Source organism: Prinia subflava, chromosome Z (genome assembly GCF_021018805.1).
Source record: "Prinia subflava isolate CZ2003 ecotype Zambia chromosome Z, Cam_Psub_1.2, whole genome shotgun sequence".
Classification (NCBI taxonomy): Eukaryota; Metazoa; Chordata; class Aves; order Passeriformes; family Cisticolidae; genus Prinia; species Prinia subflava.
The window spans coordinates 98,022,603-98,039,304 of NC_086283.1; the positions used below are offsets into that span (position 1 = coordinate 98,022,603).

The 16,702-nt window shown below is 43.5% G+C and overlaps 2 protein-coding genes across 4 annotated transcripts in view; one reads left to right on the forward strand and one right to left on the reverse strand.

Annotated features, from left to right (window-relative positions):
• The window catches only part of CERT1 (ceramide transporter 1), an 86,912-nt gene extending 83,044 nt beyond the window's left edge, over positions 1–3,868 (forward strand). For all 3 annotated transcript variants that reach the window (XM_063423347.1, XM_063423348.1, XM_063423349.1), the window contains one exon: positions 930–3,868. The gene's annotated coding sequence lies outside the window, so the exon portion shown is untranslated. The remainder of the gene's footprint in view (positions 1–929) is intronic.
• A 2,233-nt stretch (positions 3,869–6,101) lies between these two features.
• On the reverse strand, positions 6,102–7,105 carry MED18 (mediator complex subunit 18). The gene is made up of 2 exons (XM_063423350.1): positions 6,946–7,105; positions 6,102–6,781 (listed from the first exon to the last, which is right to left on the reverse strand). The coding sequence occupies exons 1-2, from the start codon at positions 7,016–7,018 to the stop codon at positions 6,228–6,230; spliced, it is 627 nt and encodes a 208-aa protein (XP_063279420.1). The 5' UTR covers positions 7,019–7,105; the 3' UTR covers positions 6,102–6,227.
• Between the last annotated feature and the right edge of the window lie 9,597 nt (positions 7,106–16,702).

The window sequence follows — 16,702 nt, forward strand, 5'->3', positions numbered from 1 at the left end:
CATACAGGTCCAACTGACAAAGAAGTAAAACAGGATGAAGTACTGGTATTTTTCAGCTGTCACAGGCATTTTGCACTTGTTCTGGAAAAATACATACTGAAGTTACTCTACAGCCTCATGAGGTTTTTATAACTGAAATTCTACTTACAATTGCATGTTTCATAGACTATTAGTACATTTCAATTTTCTTTTATATTGACAGAATAGTTCTGACCTAGGATTTTTATTAATGGAACTTCACTGACGGACCAACGTGAATTAACTGAGTATTTATTTAGAAGATTGTGACTTAAGTTTTTAGCCTTTCTGATGAGCCTAGGAAAGAAAAGGAATTTCCAGATGCTTTCTGAAGTCAGTGAATGTATTTTTAATGGTATAGGTTATTGACTAATCTAAAGTTGTGTGAACAGTTAGATGATTATATGACATTAGAAGAGGATTTCCTGATCACTTTGAGGCTATCTGAGCCCCTTAGTGTTAAATAAGGCTTAGCCATTTTTTCTTCGTTTTAACTCCTGCTATATATTTCATTTTCTGTAAGTGCCATGTCAAACCACAGAATTGTGTTTAGTTGTGCTAGTGTTACATAGTGTTAGCATCATTCAGTCACATCTGAAGATGAGTCTCTATCACTGGTTCTATGTGTGACATAGGTTACTTCTATTTTTGGGTTCTACTTACTGTGTCAGACTCCAAAAGTCTTAGTTGTTTCATTCTGCTGTGACAGCTATCCGTGTAATGATTCACAATTTTAAATGTAAATTGTTAGAGAATTAGTGTAGGTAAAGCATTAAAAACATGATATCACAAGCCAACAGTCAACACACAATCATAGCAGTCCTGATGGTACTTAAGCTGTTGAACAAGTTCATTTTCCTAGTAGTATACAAACTTTTCAGTGCTGTATTCTTTTCTTTGCTTACCTGCAGCAATCAGAACAAGACTGGGTGAGCATTCCACATTGGAGAAGTGACCACACACAGAGCACTCCATGCTGGAACGAAGGATCTACAGTCTTTTTATGGCCCAGGTTCTAGGCTTTGTATCCTGAAGTGAAGAAGTGTTGTAACACCATGGGGCTGAATATTTAACAATAGCTCTCTCCTGCTAACTTTCTTGCTGAATCAGTGTGTAATTATAAATACATGTATTGATAACATGTATATGGCTCTATTTTTATTTGCTTGCTTTAGAAGAAGAGCGCATACAACTTTGAATCACCAACATGGGCTATTGTGTTAATTTTAAACAAGTTGTAGAATTTCATTGTCAACCTTCCTAAGATACCTGTGCAGTTTTTGTGCATGTGTAAAAAGCACAAGAGAAAAATGCACATATAGCATACTGTATGTGCTTTATATGCACAAAAATCTGTGCAGTATTTTGGGGGTGTTGAGAGGAGTGGCTTCAGTAAAACCTAGGTAACTTGTTGGTAGGTTTTGTTTTGCTTTGTATAATCACAGTTCATTGCTGCTGGTTTCTATAATGAATCATCTTGTTACATAGAATGCCAGTTAATATCTGAGGGCTGTCAATATCTTTATGACTTTGCCTTTTCTATTGTCTTACTCTTATGACGATCTTTGGTTCTGAAGGAGTAAGAGTGTGAAAAGCTTTATTTTTTTCCAGATATCTTTATATTTCTATTGTATTTTTTAGTTATGTAATATGTGCTGCAGAATTTTTGTTATTAAACATGATCCAGAAATATCTAGCAAGATTCTGTATGAGAGGGCAAGAGACTGCCTAAAACCTAGGAGACATCTGTCCATGTTGTCTGTGGACTGCTTTCTTGGATAAATATCCAGGGCTTTCCCAAAGCTGTGAGAAGGTACACTATATTTATTGAAGTAATTTGGATTACAAGAAACAACATTCCCAGTCTAGATTGAGGATGAGTACATTATTTTCAGATCCTGCATGTGTTTTCCTCATCTCAATAAAGCTGTGCTATGAGGTTCATGTAGAGAATTATTTGCCTCTTGATCAAAAACCCATCGGAGCTATAAGAATGCAGAGTTCTTACAGGAACGTTCCCTTTAGCTGCTGTGAAGATTTAAATGTCAGATGTTTGCCTGCCTTTGATTCTGGAGATACTTGTTAGGAGAGGACTGTGTCGGGGTAGTACTGACTGTGAGGTCTTTTATCCATGTCCTGTAGTTGGAAATGCTTCAAAGACTGCTCAGTGTTTCACTAAACTGTGTATCTTGAGGAAAAAAAGTTTCAGATATATTTTCTTCAAAAGAAAGTTGAAAGTCAAATTTATTTGATATAGTATGCTAGGTGCCTGAAAAGAGATATAATACAGTAACTTAGTGAAGGTTTGGTAAATGGTTCAATGTGATCTGCACAGTGTTGAAAAGCTTCTCTGTTCATCTTCTCTGTAGAGATGAAACCATACCTAACACGTGATTACACACGCATGCAGATTTCATGCTCCATAACTCCTCCCTTTTTATTTGCCTTTCTCTAATGGTGTGCATGGAATATGCCTTATTACAGAGTTATTCTGTTCATTTGAATATGTAGAAAAGTGCCTATATGGTAATGTTAGTAAGGCAAATAAGATGAAAATTTGTACATCTTTACTATATCACCAGAGAACATTTTATATACCAACAATATAAGTCAAAATCTTATACCTCAAATGTACTTCATCTTTTTACAATCAACCAAGCAGTGGTACAGTCCACCACAGCCACTGATGGGAACTTTAAAAAAATGTCCAAAATATGAAGAGTTTAACTCCTTATTTGCCATTTCTGGTAATTGTTGGAACACGGGCAAGTTTATTAATTTAATAGGATAGCTTTATTTTACAAAGGTATGGAAAGTTTACAAAGCAGTATATAAACTTATATCATTAGTTGCATTTGCACTAAATGTGATGTACTTTTGCGATCTATTCTGTAAATAAAATGACACTACAGATACTATTTGTAAAGAGTATGTTTTACTTTTAGATAAAGGCACTGGTACTTCACTGTAGCTAGCCCTGCCCAATCAGATTTGTAAGAGGCTTTTTAAAGACTATGGAAGGAGTTACATCACTGAGAAATCATTATTTAATGGACCTCTGAAAAAATAATTTCCAAAGGCAGTAGGCCTCTCAGATTGTCCTTGTGTGAGTAGCCATGAGATCCTTTCTTGTGGAAGGAATGTTGCTTTTATGGTTTTACACAATTTACCCTGTCTCTAGAGCCCATCCCTCTTGTCAGTCACTGCCAGGTCTGTGTGCTCTGAGCTCATTTCTTCCTGTTAACAGATCAAGAGTGTTAATGCAGCTGTGGTGGTCTTTGCAGAAGCAGCTTCTGACTCTAGAATGGTTGTTTTGTAAGCTGAACCTGTCCAAAAGGCTGAAAATGCAGCAATCATCAGATATTGTTTTCTGGATATCTGCATCTGTTTGGAGGTTAGATGTTGCCAAACTAGATCTGAAGGACATGACCTGATAGAACTTGTACTGGGAATGAAGATGAGATGGTTGTTTTTATTCTGTCTGAGAACCTGAAAATCTTTGACAATTTTATCTGTGAAAAACGTGATGCACTTTGAAAAAACCTTACCTTTTACTTAATTGGGCTGAGCTGGCTTATCTGAAGTTGTGCAGATTCTCTTTAATCAGATTGTCCACCTGTATTTTTGTCAAGTTGTACAGATAATGCTGTATTTGAATTGCCACTGTTCATTTACAGACTTAAAACATGAATCATATTTTTGAGTACCTTGAGTGTGTAGAGTTGTAACTGTTCTATAATAGCTTTATGATCCTAATGATAAGTTTTAAAAATTAAAAGAAGTTGGCTCTTATATGTTACAATCACAAATTTAAAACCAGTATTTAAAAATTAAAAATTATGAAGAAAAATCTTGGCTTCTCGTTATTTTTAACTTTCCAATGTTTGGAGAAACTTGAAATATTTTACCTTTTAACCAAATTTTAACCCATCAATAAAGTTATATACAATATACTAGTGCATGGAAAACAACAGAAAAGCAGTTTACTTGTGTTACTGAGGTTGCTGAGAGGAAAATCTGAATGCCACATTAGTTTACACATTGAGAAGTTATAGTTTTGTGCAAGCAGTCAGAGGGATATTAAAAGGTGCTCCTGGTGCAGTGTAGTCACAATATAGAGCACTTCAGAGTATGTCAGCTCTTGATTTGTATGGAATAACAAGATTCTGGGAACTTCCATGGGAAGAATGGCAATCCAGGACTAAGATGTGCCAAAGGGTAAACTTACTCTTCCAAAGTAAGAATAAGTTTTAGTAACTGAGATGAGCTTCCATGAGCAAGTTTTCTTAATAGTAGAAATTGGTGGTGCCAAATGGATCAAAAACAACCCTACCTTTATTTGCTACACATGATTTCTACTATTTATACAGCAATCAGTAAAATTGTGGAAACCATACAAGTATGCAGGACTGGAGGAACATTCGAAGTAACAGAAGCTATTACTGGAACAGAAACAAAACTTATCTTAAGCTCAGCTGTATCAGGCCTCTTGTAATGAATTGCAAAACACAGAGTCCTGAGATAACCTCTGACTTTAGAGAATGCAGCTATTTTACCTGGCAAAAAGAAATCCCCCCCGAGAAAAAAAAAAAAAAGTCACATTTCACATTCGTGGTCTCATAACTTATGTGCAGAATTTAAAAATTACATACTTTCCAGTAAGGAGAGGTTGAGCATTTCTGTGTAACTACAATATAATTTGACCCTTTGATGAATTATAATTAGGACTATGCCATGCAATTTACTGGTGTGTATTACTAATACTAATCATCTTCAGTCTCCAGCTTTTATAAGCTAAGTTTTATAGGAGGAGAAAAATACATTTTGTTAGAAGAAAGGGATACTGAGCTTAGCAACCTGAAATTGTCCTCAGCTGTAGCCAATGATGCAGTAAGCTCATCTCTCTGCACAAGTGCCTGTTCTATGCATGGACTACAGCAGCATAAGGAAGCCTGGTACTGTGGATTTCTGCAGTTCTCAGGGTTTGAACTAATCCTCCCTAAAAAGAACATCTTTTTTTATTATTTATTCGTCTGGAGCAATCAGTAGTCAAACCTATTTTCATGCACAACACACCCTAAACTTATGTATGCCAAGAGACAAGTCACACATTGTACAAGTCTCCAGTAAGTGATTCTATAGTGCTAAGAGTGGCAAGATATGACAACAGCCCTGACAGAGGTTGGTACACTTTAGCAGTGGGTAAAATGGTTGTCCCTCTGTAAAGAACCTGAGAAATTCAAATGAGCTCACTTATCTTTCCTGACCTTTTTTTGACTGAACTGTATTTGAAAACTCTCAAACTTAATTCAACTAACACTGAATTACCACTGCAATACTAGGGGTAACTAACCATCCTATCAGGAGAGGTGCTAAGCAAAAACATCAGGAATTCAACTAGCAGCTGCTCATTTTTTTGTAAAAAATTTTTCATGAAAAATCGTTATTTTTTTAAATAAAAAGCACTTAACACTTCAATATTCAATACAACTGTTAGCTGTGAGAAATCCAGTAAGAAAAAGTACCTTGAAATTTGCTTTCTTATTAACTAAGACTATCCTAACCAATTCCAGTGAAAATAATGGAACACTGTTATAAGATGTGAAAACCATTTGCAGATGTTAATATTACTAATTTTCTTCTAATTTTGGTTACATCAGAAGAAACAGTTTCCCTAAGAGTAGCTGTTCCTGTCACATAATGCTTTGGTGAAGAGGTGTACACTTAGTTGCTCTTTTATACAACAGTTTCTATGTTTACACTTGTGTGAAACATCACCTCATGCATTAAAGAGTATTAACTTCATCTATTAGTGAAAAGAAAAATTTTGGAGAACTAGGTAGGATACACAAACCTAAAAAAGCTTAGAGACAGCACTGTGATCTGGGTACACAAATGGATGAATTCCAGTATGTCTGACATTTTTAGAGTGTTAGGAAATGGGCTTTTTAAGGTATCTTCCATGAAACAGAAGGAAAACTATCAGTACTACCATTTACTGATTTTTTCAACAGTGCTGATTTAAAGCGTCCACTTTTGTTCACATTCACAAGTGAAGGAAAAACCCACTCAGTAACTGCAACTGACAAAACTGATATATAGTACTTTATTTCCTCCTCTCTGTTTTGATTTGCCCACAAAAAGCTTTTTTTTAAAAAAAGTCCTTTTCTGAAACACAGAACCAGTGCCTTAATGGCCCAGATTTTCAATCACATGAGTCTTTTGGGGTCAATTTTCTCCAGGTGTACCAGAGGCTTCAGCTGCTCAGCAAAGTTCCTCATGTCATCGGAAACAATGTCCTGCCCCGCTGGCGCGACCACGTTGAGCTCCACCAGGTAGGAGAGCGACAGCGGCTCAATGCTCTCCGTGTTCCCCGGCATCAGGATGCGGAAGATCTTGTACACCACGATCTTCATGATGCCCTTGCGGAACACGTGCCCCTTGGCCACGAACTCGTGGTCCATGCGGAAGCCCATCTCCACCAGGAAGTCCGTCAGGTTGTCGGAGGTGGCGATGTCCACGCAGTTCCGCACCAGGGCGTGCCGGTTCTTGTCGCCGATCTCGGGCTGCCCCAGGTAGCGCAGGTGCCACGGCATCCCGCCCTTGTCCATGGAGCGCCGGGCGCGCAGCACGAACGGGCTGGCCTGCTGCCCCTTCAGCAGGAACACCATCTCGTGGTCCAGGAACGTCTCGGGCTCCATGTTGTCGCACAGCCCGCGCAGCCGGTGCAGGAGGCTCTCCAGGCTCTGATCCAGCACGCTCCCTGCGGACACAGCGCCGCGATCACCGCCTGCCTCCCCTCCCCTCCCCGCCGCCGAGCGGGGCTCCCTCCGCAGCGCGCCCGCCCCGCCACCCTCCGGCCCGCCCGTGCGCCGCGCCAGCACCCCCCGCGCTACCCCGCCGCTGCCCGCTCCCGCGGCCGCCCACCTTGGAGCAGGTACTCCATCATGTTGATGGTGCCGCCCGTCACGGGCATCATGGTCACCGGCGGCGCCTCCATCGTGCGCTCCCGCACCGGGCCTCGGCGGCGGCGGCGGCGGCGGCGGGAGAGCCAGCGGCAGCGCCCCCTGGCGGCTCGGCGGGGCTATGAGGGGAGAGGGGGCGGGGCCGGGCGGGCGCTGGGGGCGGGGCCTGAGGGCGCCTCGCCCCCCCCCACCCCCCCCTCGCGCTGTGGGCGGCTGAGGGAGGCGGAGCGGGGCCCGGCACAGAGCGGGATAGAGCCCAAAACAGAGCGGAATAGAGCCTAAAACAAAGCGGAACAAATCCCGAAACAGAGCCCAAAACAGAGCCCTGAACAGAGCCTAAAACAGAGCGGAACAGGGCCCAAAACAGAGCCCAAAACAGAGCGGAACAAAGCCCGAAACAGAGCCCAAAAGAGAGCCCAAAAGAGAGCGGAACAGAGCCCGAAACAGAGCCCGGAACAGAGCCCAAAACAGAGCGGAATAAAGCCCAAAACAGAGCCCGGAACAGAGCCTGGAATGGAGCCCAAAACAGAGCCTAAAACAGCCTAAAACAGAGCCCAAAACAAACAGAGCCCAAGATAGAGCAGAGCACGGCGTCTTCCACCTCCGCTCGTTTTAGCGGGGGAGCTCCTTATGTTGAGGGCAGCCGAGCACTGGAACAGGCTGCCCAGGGAGGCTGTGGAGTGCCTCTCTCTGGAACCATTCAAAACCCACCTGGATATGTTCCTGTGTCACCTCCTCTGGGTGACCCTGACCCACTCTCTCTGGAACCATTCAAAACCCACCTGGATATGTCCCTGTGTCACCTGCTCTGGGTGACCCTGACCCAGCAGAGGGGGGTTGGACTGGATGATCTCCAAAGTCCCTCCCAACCCTTAGGATTCTGTGGTGCTGTATTTCTGTCTTTTATTCTGGTTTGCTGAAGGCAGGGAATCAGGAGGTAACCCGTGAAAGGCTGGCTCTGGGATCATCAAACCTCTACACTATTTATACGCTTTAGCAAACCAGCATTTGTTGCCTGTAAGTTGTACACTTTTCTGCTAGTTAGTACTCAAACCGCAATTTTGCAGGCTGTGTCTCTTGCTTCTCCAAGAGCCCTTTCAGCGTGCAGGCGTGGTTCTTTCCCTCCTGTGGGTCGGGGTTTGGTGGTCAATGAGGCAGTGCTCTGCTAATTCCACTGCTGGAATCGCCTTCCCTCAGTTCTAGTCCTGCTGACTTCACTCCTGACTCCATCCAGAGAGTCCACTCATCTTGAGATTGCCTCCTCCTTTCCTCAAAACCAAAGATGAGCCAAGCAGGCAACATTCACAGTGCAATTGCATGATCATAACTGTTCAGCTACAGCTACTGATTAACAACTGGAAAAATAAATTTCCAAGTTTGGTTTGGATCTTGAGGACCTCAGATCTCGAGGGGCCCAAATCTGAAGGGGCTCACTGCCAGCCTCACCCCAGCACAGGGGCCACGGTGGGCAGGAGCAGCCATCGGGGTCATCCTGGCTGCACCCACACCCCTCCTCAGGGAGAGGTGGCACATCCAATTAATTCTGTGCAAAATCCCCACAGATTGGAAACGTTCCAATCTGCCTCTCACAGCAGCAGCAAAGGGGCCGACGCTCTGGGGTGGTGCGGGCCAGGCTTCAGCTCCTGCAGCAGCTTGGGTTAAAAATTGTTACCAGAGGTGCAACATGTATGATTCATTGGTTTGGAAAAGCAGAAGTCTCATCTGGGCGTGGTAGGGGGTGCACCATTTCTAGGCAGAAGAGCCTGTTTCCAAAAAGTGATGGAAATGCCCAATATGTACCAGCTGGATTTGCTCCTGTCAATACCTGAAACAGAGTTATAAACGTGACCTTTCTCTCAGCAGTCCTTTGTGTAACAAACCTTTGTGCCATGCAGAATGTGAACAGTATGTCTGTCTTTCCTTTCTCAGTATCTACACAGCCATGGTAGTTTTGGGGTTTTAGAATGGAAATTGATGAATGCAAGATGGAAAATTTTGGGCAGTGTCTTCTTCTTCAACTCCATCTTCTGCTGTGACGGTGGCACAGAGACATCAGAATGGGTTTGAGGCAGAAATTGCATGTCTGGAATAGGTAGTTATTATTGCTACAAAATTGTAAATATACCCCCTGCCACCCCCCAGAAAGTTATGTAAGTACTGGTACAAACCAAAGACCTGCAAATGAGAAACGGCATAGTTGTGCCTCTGCAGGGCAGGAATGGTTTGTGTCACCCCTGATGTACCAGAGATAGTTTGGAGTAATGACAAGCAGGGGTGACCTGAGAGGTGCAGTGCAATCCATGAGGGGAATATATGTATTTTCATAGGAGGGAACCATGCCCCAGGGAGCTGCCACAGTGGACACACATTGTAAATACTCACCAGATTGCAGATGAGAGGTCTGTGCTGAAGTGAAGTAAGAAAATAGTCAACAAAAGATTTGAGGAATGGTTTTTAGAGCATTCCTAAGCTTCAAGGAGCAAAAAATAGATTTTCTCTTATACATGGGTCAGCTTTAGTTAATGTAGTCATCGTACAGTTAGCTTGCAAAAAATGATACTGAGAAAGATACCTAAGAACAGTAAAGATGAGTAAAAGAAGTGTTTTAGCATTTAAAAAGGGGAAATTTCTGAGGTTCACTTCTCTCTGTGCTGATACAAATTTTCTCTTCTGTCTAGCTGAGGTGCATAATAGTGTTATTACAGATGCCTCAAAAAACCTAACAGGATGTTAATTGTTTGTCTTGAAGTAAAGATTCTTGCAAATTCCACAGCTGCAGCTACCCTGAGTAGTTTTGCTCCACAGTCTGAGAAGCTATGCAATAGTGCAATCCAGAAAATAAATGTTGTCCCAAAGTGGTCATCCCCCTGCAGTTCTAGAAAAAAATAGGTGAGCAAATGTGGCCCCACAGCATCTCCTGGTACCCTCACCAGCAGTGTGAAAGACAACACAGTCCTGCAGCTGCTGAGCTGCTTGTCACTGTGGGCTTTGAAGATCTGTGGTGCATTTATCTTAAAGGTATCCTAAAAAACCTCTTTCTGCAGCTGTTGAAGATGGGATGCAGCAGATGCTGACAACAGGTGGTCAGACAGATGGAGGAGGTGGAGAGAAACAAAGAGAGAAATGAAGGGTAAATGTGTTATTCCCAGCCATCCACCTGTATTCTGTTCAGCTCCCTTGGAAATCCATCTCACGCACCTGTCTGTGTCAGAGAAATGGGATGCCCATGTGGGATCAGGCCTTTATCTCAGCTCTGTGTCACGTGTCAAGTTCTCAGAGCAGAGCTCTGCCTGGAAACCTCAGGTGAAATGAGTGATCCAGCCGTGATCACATTGAAATAACACCAGCAGAAGGGAGGCTCAGCTAGATGTAAACTGGATGAAAGGTTACCAAAACTCGGAATTTTTTCTCACTCCTGTCACATACTTGACATCCGGATTCAGTTTTGTTACATCTATTAATCAAAAATGCTTTCATATTAAGCATACAGTACTCTTCATTCACTCATGGTAAATTAATAGCAAAAAGTCTCCCACCCCACAAAGCTGTGTGTTAGCTTCTTGAAATGAATGCAATGAATCACACAATCATTTAGACTGGAAAACATCTCAGTCATCAAGTCCAACCCATGACTGAACATCACCTTGTCAACTGGACCATGGCAGTGAGTGCTGCATCCATTTCTTCCTTCAGCACATCTGTTGATGATTACTCTACCATCTTCCTGGGCAGCCCATACCAATGCTTGACAACCCTTTCAGTGAAGAAATTTTTTGGAATGTCCAGCCTGAATCTTCCCAGGTGCAGCTTAAGGCCAATGCCTCTTGTCCTGTCACTTGTAACCTGGAAGAAGAGACCAATCTGTAGCTTTCTACAAACTTCTTTCAGGCAGCTGTAGAGAGTGACCAAGTCTCTCCCGAGTCTGTGGACTAACTTTACAGTGCTTGGGTAAGACGCAAGTGGTTAGCAAATTCAAACCTAAATTTCACTTGGGGTCTCATGGGCCTAACATCTCATACAGCATGAGTAAATACATTTTAAAGGGGCTCACAAAATCCTTGCAGCTTCTTTTCCCAGGAATTAAAAGGAGCAAAAGCTCCTGAAGCCTCAGAGTTTTCAGCTTGCTCTGCTTTGCAGATTTGCAGTTTTCAAAGAGGCCCATTTGTCAGTGACATTTTCTGGGGTTTAGAGGACAGTCATATATTAAGTACCTGAATTAGTATATGAAGTCATTACTTTGTATTCCTCTCTTTGCCTGCCTTTTGGAGGAGGAGATTTTTTATTGAATGAAATAAGGAGGCTTGTGATGAGATAGCCTTGGTGAAGAGTGAAATGCTCACCACCTGTTCAGCAGAATTAGAGAGAAAAGTGGAATGAGAAATCTTACAGGTCAAGAGAAAGACAGGAAGATTGCTCCCTGGTTTTTGTCACAGCAGATTATTCTTGACCTGTGGAAAATCAATTTGTTGCTGATTTAAAAGGATGGGGAGTTAATGGGAGACAGAAGGACAAACACTAGGATGGCTTTCTTGCCCCTTTTCCTGAGCTCAACCTCATTCCTCCCCTGTAGGCTCCTCTGCCTAGAATGATCAAATCATTAAGGTTGGAGAAGACCTCAGACCTCATCAAGTCCCATGGCTGACCTCACACTTCCAGATCCACCACTGACCCATATCCCTGAGTGCCACATCCCCACCTTATTTAGCATTCCAGCGGTGGTGCAGGGCAGTCTGTTCCAGTGCTTGTCTGCCCTTGCAGTGAAGAACTTTTTCCTGATATCCAGTCTAGCCCTCCCCTGCTGCAGCTGGAGACCGTTTCTGCTTCTCCTTGTGCTTGTTACCTTCGAGAAAAGTCCAACCCCACCTGGCTGCAGCCTCCTTTCAGGCCATTGTAGAGAGCAGTGGTGAACTCCCTGAGCCTCCTTTTTGCCAGACTAGACACCCTCAGCCACTCCTCACAGGACTGGTGCTCCAGACCCTCCCTAAGCTCCATTGCTCTTCTCTGGACTGACTCCAGTACCTCAGTGTCTTTCTCACAGTGAGGGATAATTACTTCACTCAGTCATGTAATAGGCAATTTTACATTGTGATTTCATCACATCTTGGAATTTCCCTTCCAAGATGCCCTAATTAGGGTTTTTTTCTTCTTCTGAAAGTCCTGTACCAGGGTTTGAAAGGATGAACGGGACTTGCAGCTTTAGTTTTTAGAGGTGTTTACTCAGTTTCCTGTCTCAAGGTCTGCGCGGCGCTTAACGTACTGAGGAAGCACAGCTGGCAAGCCCCCAGACAGAAAATTCAAGGTCTTTAAAGGTCTCTAGTACAATTAACTCTAAAAATGTACTATATTTACAATTTTGTGCCAATATCACTACCTATTCTAGACATGCAATTTCTGCCTCAAACCCATTCCGATGTGTCTGTGCCACCGTCACAGCAGAAGATGGAGTCGAAGAAGAAGAACATGAGACACCGCCCAAAATTCTCCATCTTGCTTTCATCAACTTCCATTCTAAAACCCCAAAACTACACATTTTCACCTTGTGACAAACTAAACTACTATTGATTTCAGATTTCTGTTGTTCATAGTTCATCTCTGAGTGTTGGAAGCTTTTCCCATGGACTAAGGTCAACAGCAGTGCCTTCCTGGGGTCCCAGCCAGGGTTTCCGACCCCCCAGGGCAGCCCGAGGGGTTCTCCACAGTGCCCTGGACTCCAACAATTAGATAATTTGCATTTTGAAATGTTGTTGAGATAATTTCAAGGTTGGAATTAGTCACTAAGTGATTTTGTGTGTTAACAGGTAATTCAAGGGCTGAGTTGTATATTAATAGTTGAGGGGCCATCACAAATCAAGGGACTACATTAAGTTACATCACAGACAGAAGAAACCATGGTAAGCACCAGGTAATTCATGACTTAGTATGAGCCTCAGTGGAATGCACATTGTGATATTCCTCCCCACCTCACAAAGCAGGAACAGTTTCCAAGCAAGATATTTTGGTGAGCTGGCCAGCCTGGTGGCTTGAGACTTAGCCTTATTCCTGAGTTTGTATTGCCAAAGCAAAAACCAAAGTTGCATGTTTTCTGTGCTATGTGCCTGTGTTCCTGGATTTAAAATGCCAAATGTAGAGTGCATTGTTTGATAGTAAAAGAAACTGCTATGAGGACTGACCTTGGAATTCTCAGCTTTTCAGACTTGCTTACCCAGGAACAATTTTCATAAGGGAAAACCAAGATTATCCTACAAAAAGTACAATTCTGCTTACCCAGAAACTCTGCCAACAGTGGTGTCATTCTGTGTGCCTTATAGACCTGCCCTTTTTTTTTTCACTAATGAAGCATATTTTAGAGGCAGTATTCCCAAAAGTTGAACTAATTTTAACCTCTGGTCTTGTTAAACTGGGCCAGCTCACACAAAGCTGTGCCTGTTCTCACAGAGAAGAGATGGGGAGTGAGCTGCACTGCTCTGTGTACCATTACAGTTGTATGTGGCTTGCTTCTAGTACCTCTTTAAAAAATTTTTACCCTTAGCAGCATCATTATACCTGTGCATAAACCTGTGCATTGGGTGGGTGAAACACTGATGGTGCAATCAGTGCTGGGTAAAAGCAGGCAGCAGCATTGCCCAGTTGTTTTGAGGATGAGGGAACATTTTTAGGGCAGCTTCATGCAGTGTCTGCCCCCATGGCAGACCACACGTCTGAGATTGCAGTGTAAGGGTGATGCAGCCTGTGGCATGCACACGCTGTGGTATTGCCTTCCATTTGCTCCTGGAGCCCAGTGGTTCATTGGGAGAGGTAGGAAGCAATTTGGCAAACTGTGTTGTGGTACCAGGTGCACAGCTAGAGGCAGGACCCGTGTGCTTTGTCTTGTGCTGAGCACCACAGACTGGCCTATTTGTGGTCCTTCATTCAGTGGTCCTGGGAGAGACTGGTAATTGACATGATGTTTATGGCATGGTTAATTCCATCCTGGTGTTCCAGCGTGTGAAAACGGGCTGACCTTGTAGAATTCTTCTCCAGAAGAATCAAGTGAGTAAGGCAGAAATTATTTCTTGTGAGGGTGCTGAGATGCTGGAACAGGGAAGTTATGGCTGGACCATGACTGGAAGTGTTCAAGGCCAGGTTGGATGGGGCTTTGAGCAACCTGACCTTACGTTTCTGGTAGTGGATAAAGATAATTTTTTCCATTCTGCTACTGCTGCCTGGTATGAGCTGGAGGTTCATCACTGCAAGGAGAAAGGAAACGTGGCTGGCTGCTGTTGACATCCAGGTTGTGTCTGGTGTACTGTGTCCATGGGAGAGGCTTCTAGGAGGACATGGAGAGGAAGAGAATTGCTCATATGTCTGTCTCACTGTGTGCCATCGGGACAGGAGCCACACAACAGGAGGGAACAATTCTGAAACGTGTCAGCTCCATCAGGCTGATGCCTTCTTAGCCTGTGGACTTGTCAATATTAGGTTTAGAGTTGGACTCAGGATTCTAAAATTCTGTTCCATCTTAAACAATTCTGTGATTCTCTGGTCTGGTGAAGGTGTGCCTGCCCACAGTACAGGGTTTGGAAATTAATGCTCTTTAAAGTCCCTTCCAATCCAAACCCTTCTGTGATTCTAAGAGCTGGGCTTTACTTGGCTGTTGTGGATCTCACTTGTTGTGGGTATTGGTGCCAAGATCTAGATTTTCTATTTTTGTGCAGGCTGTGGCTGGGATGAAATTAGTTGTCTCCATAGCAACCTGTATGAAGCTGTGTTCTGGATTTGTGACTAAGGACATTGGTTACACAGCAGTGCTGTGGCTGCTGCTGAGCAGGGTTTCTTTTTGTCCTTTTTCCTCTCCTGTCTCCACTGCCAGTGAGAAGGTTGGAGGTGGATGAGAGGCTCTGAAGGAATGCAGGGAGTCACATCTGATCCCAGCTGACCACAGCAGTGTTCCATACCAGATGCCATTGTGCCCAGCACCAAAAGCTCTGGGAAAAAGATGAGAAAGACAGGACAGTTGTGGTTGTAGCATTTGTCTTCCCTAGTAATTGTTTGTGTGCCAAAGCTCTGCTTGCTGTTAGGGAATTGTGAGTAAATTCTTTACTTTGCTTTCTGTGTGTAGGTTCACTTTACCTGTCTATATCTCAATCTGTGTCTTCTCATTTTTGCCTTTACAACTTCTCTTTCCTGTCCTGCTCGAGTGGGGACGAACATCAACAACAACCCACCATGTTCTTCTGGAAGGCCTGAGTCCTAGTGGGTATGGAATGGGAGCAAAGCTGGGGCTAAAGCACTTGGAGCCCCCTAGGAGCACTCTGAAGTCAATTATCCTGTGTCCTCCGGGCAGTATGGAATTGTCAGTGCCAGGGGTGTCAGTGTCACTGTGCCGTGTGCAGGACAAGGCAGACCTGACAGGAATTTAAACTTGCCCTGAGGCAGGAGAGAATCCCGAATTGGTATCTCATTTCAGCAGGTATCATTGTGCAATGTAAACCTTCCCTAACCAAAGCCAAGGGGAGAAAGACGATATGACCTTGAGAATAGTAAGCCCTGTCCTAAAGGAGACAGAGAGGATCAATGATGTGAAAAGCACTCTAGATAGTAGCCAGAGCTCTCACTGCACCCCCAAAGGCGGCTGGGAGGAATAGGGCAGACCATCTACCACAGCTTTTCTCAGGGCTGCATTCACCTTATGAGCAAGGTTCACATCAAGGCTGAAAATTGTCCCCTGTCTGTGCACTGACACACCCAGTGTACCTGCACACTCCTGTGAGAGAGCAAGTGTTTTCCCAGCTGCACTCTTTTCCAGGAATCGGTGTGCCTGCCCAGGAATGCCTGTGCTGGAGCCTGGCAGAGCCACAGATCTGGTATCCCAGCTGTGCATCCCTCCGTGCTGGAGCTGCTCCCTTCACTGACGGGCCTGGCAGCAGCTGGGGCTGCAGTGCTTGCAGGCTGCACAGAGCCAAAGCCTCCACACCAGCAGAGAGGAGGACTGGTGAGTTACGGGGTGAAACAGATCCAGGACACAGAGGAGAAAGGAGGAGCAGAGAGAACAAGGTGGTACCACAGTCAAACACACTATTTTAATGGGTTTTTCCCCTCTAGGGGAAAATATTTGGAAAGCCATTATCAACGGTAAAAGTACCAATGTTACACCAACTCTAGAAATCCAATTCCAGACAGGTGGTTTGATTTTGCCAAACAGGCCCCAGCAGAAGGTATCTCTAATGCTGCAGTGAGTTAGTTCTCCCCCTTGGGAAAACTGCCTAATTAAGCTTTGAGGAGAATAAACGAGTGCCAACAGCTTCTGCAAACAAGGAGAGAAGTTCTGGTGTCACAGCCTGGGCTGTGTTTAGCACTGCTTGCCAGTGTCTCTTCATTAACTCTTAATTTAGACTGTCTGCATATATAAGTGACTAGGTCATAAAGTAAGCTGAAAATATCACAATTAAACCACTGTGTTTTCCATGGTTTTACTGAAACTGAAAAAGTAGTTCTGTACCAAAATGTACACAGTTTAGTAATGATACAAAAAGTTAATTCTGCCAGACAGAATGTCAGTTAAATCCACCAAAATGAACACTGAACCACCATTTATTGCCAGACCAGTGTTAAATAAAATCACTGAATGAACATAGAAACAAAGTAATTCCAAGTTTCCTTAAATAAAAATAGTAGCGATTAGCAACAATACTGCAGGAAGATTAACATTCATGATATTTGCTTTTTACATGCCATCATAA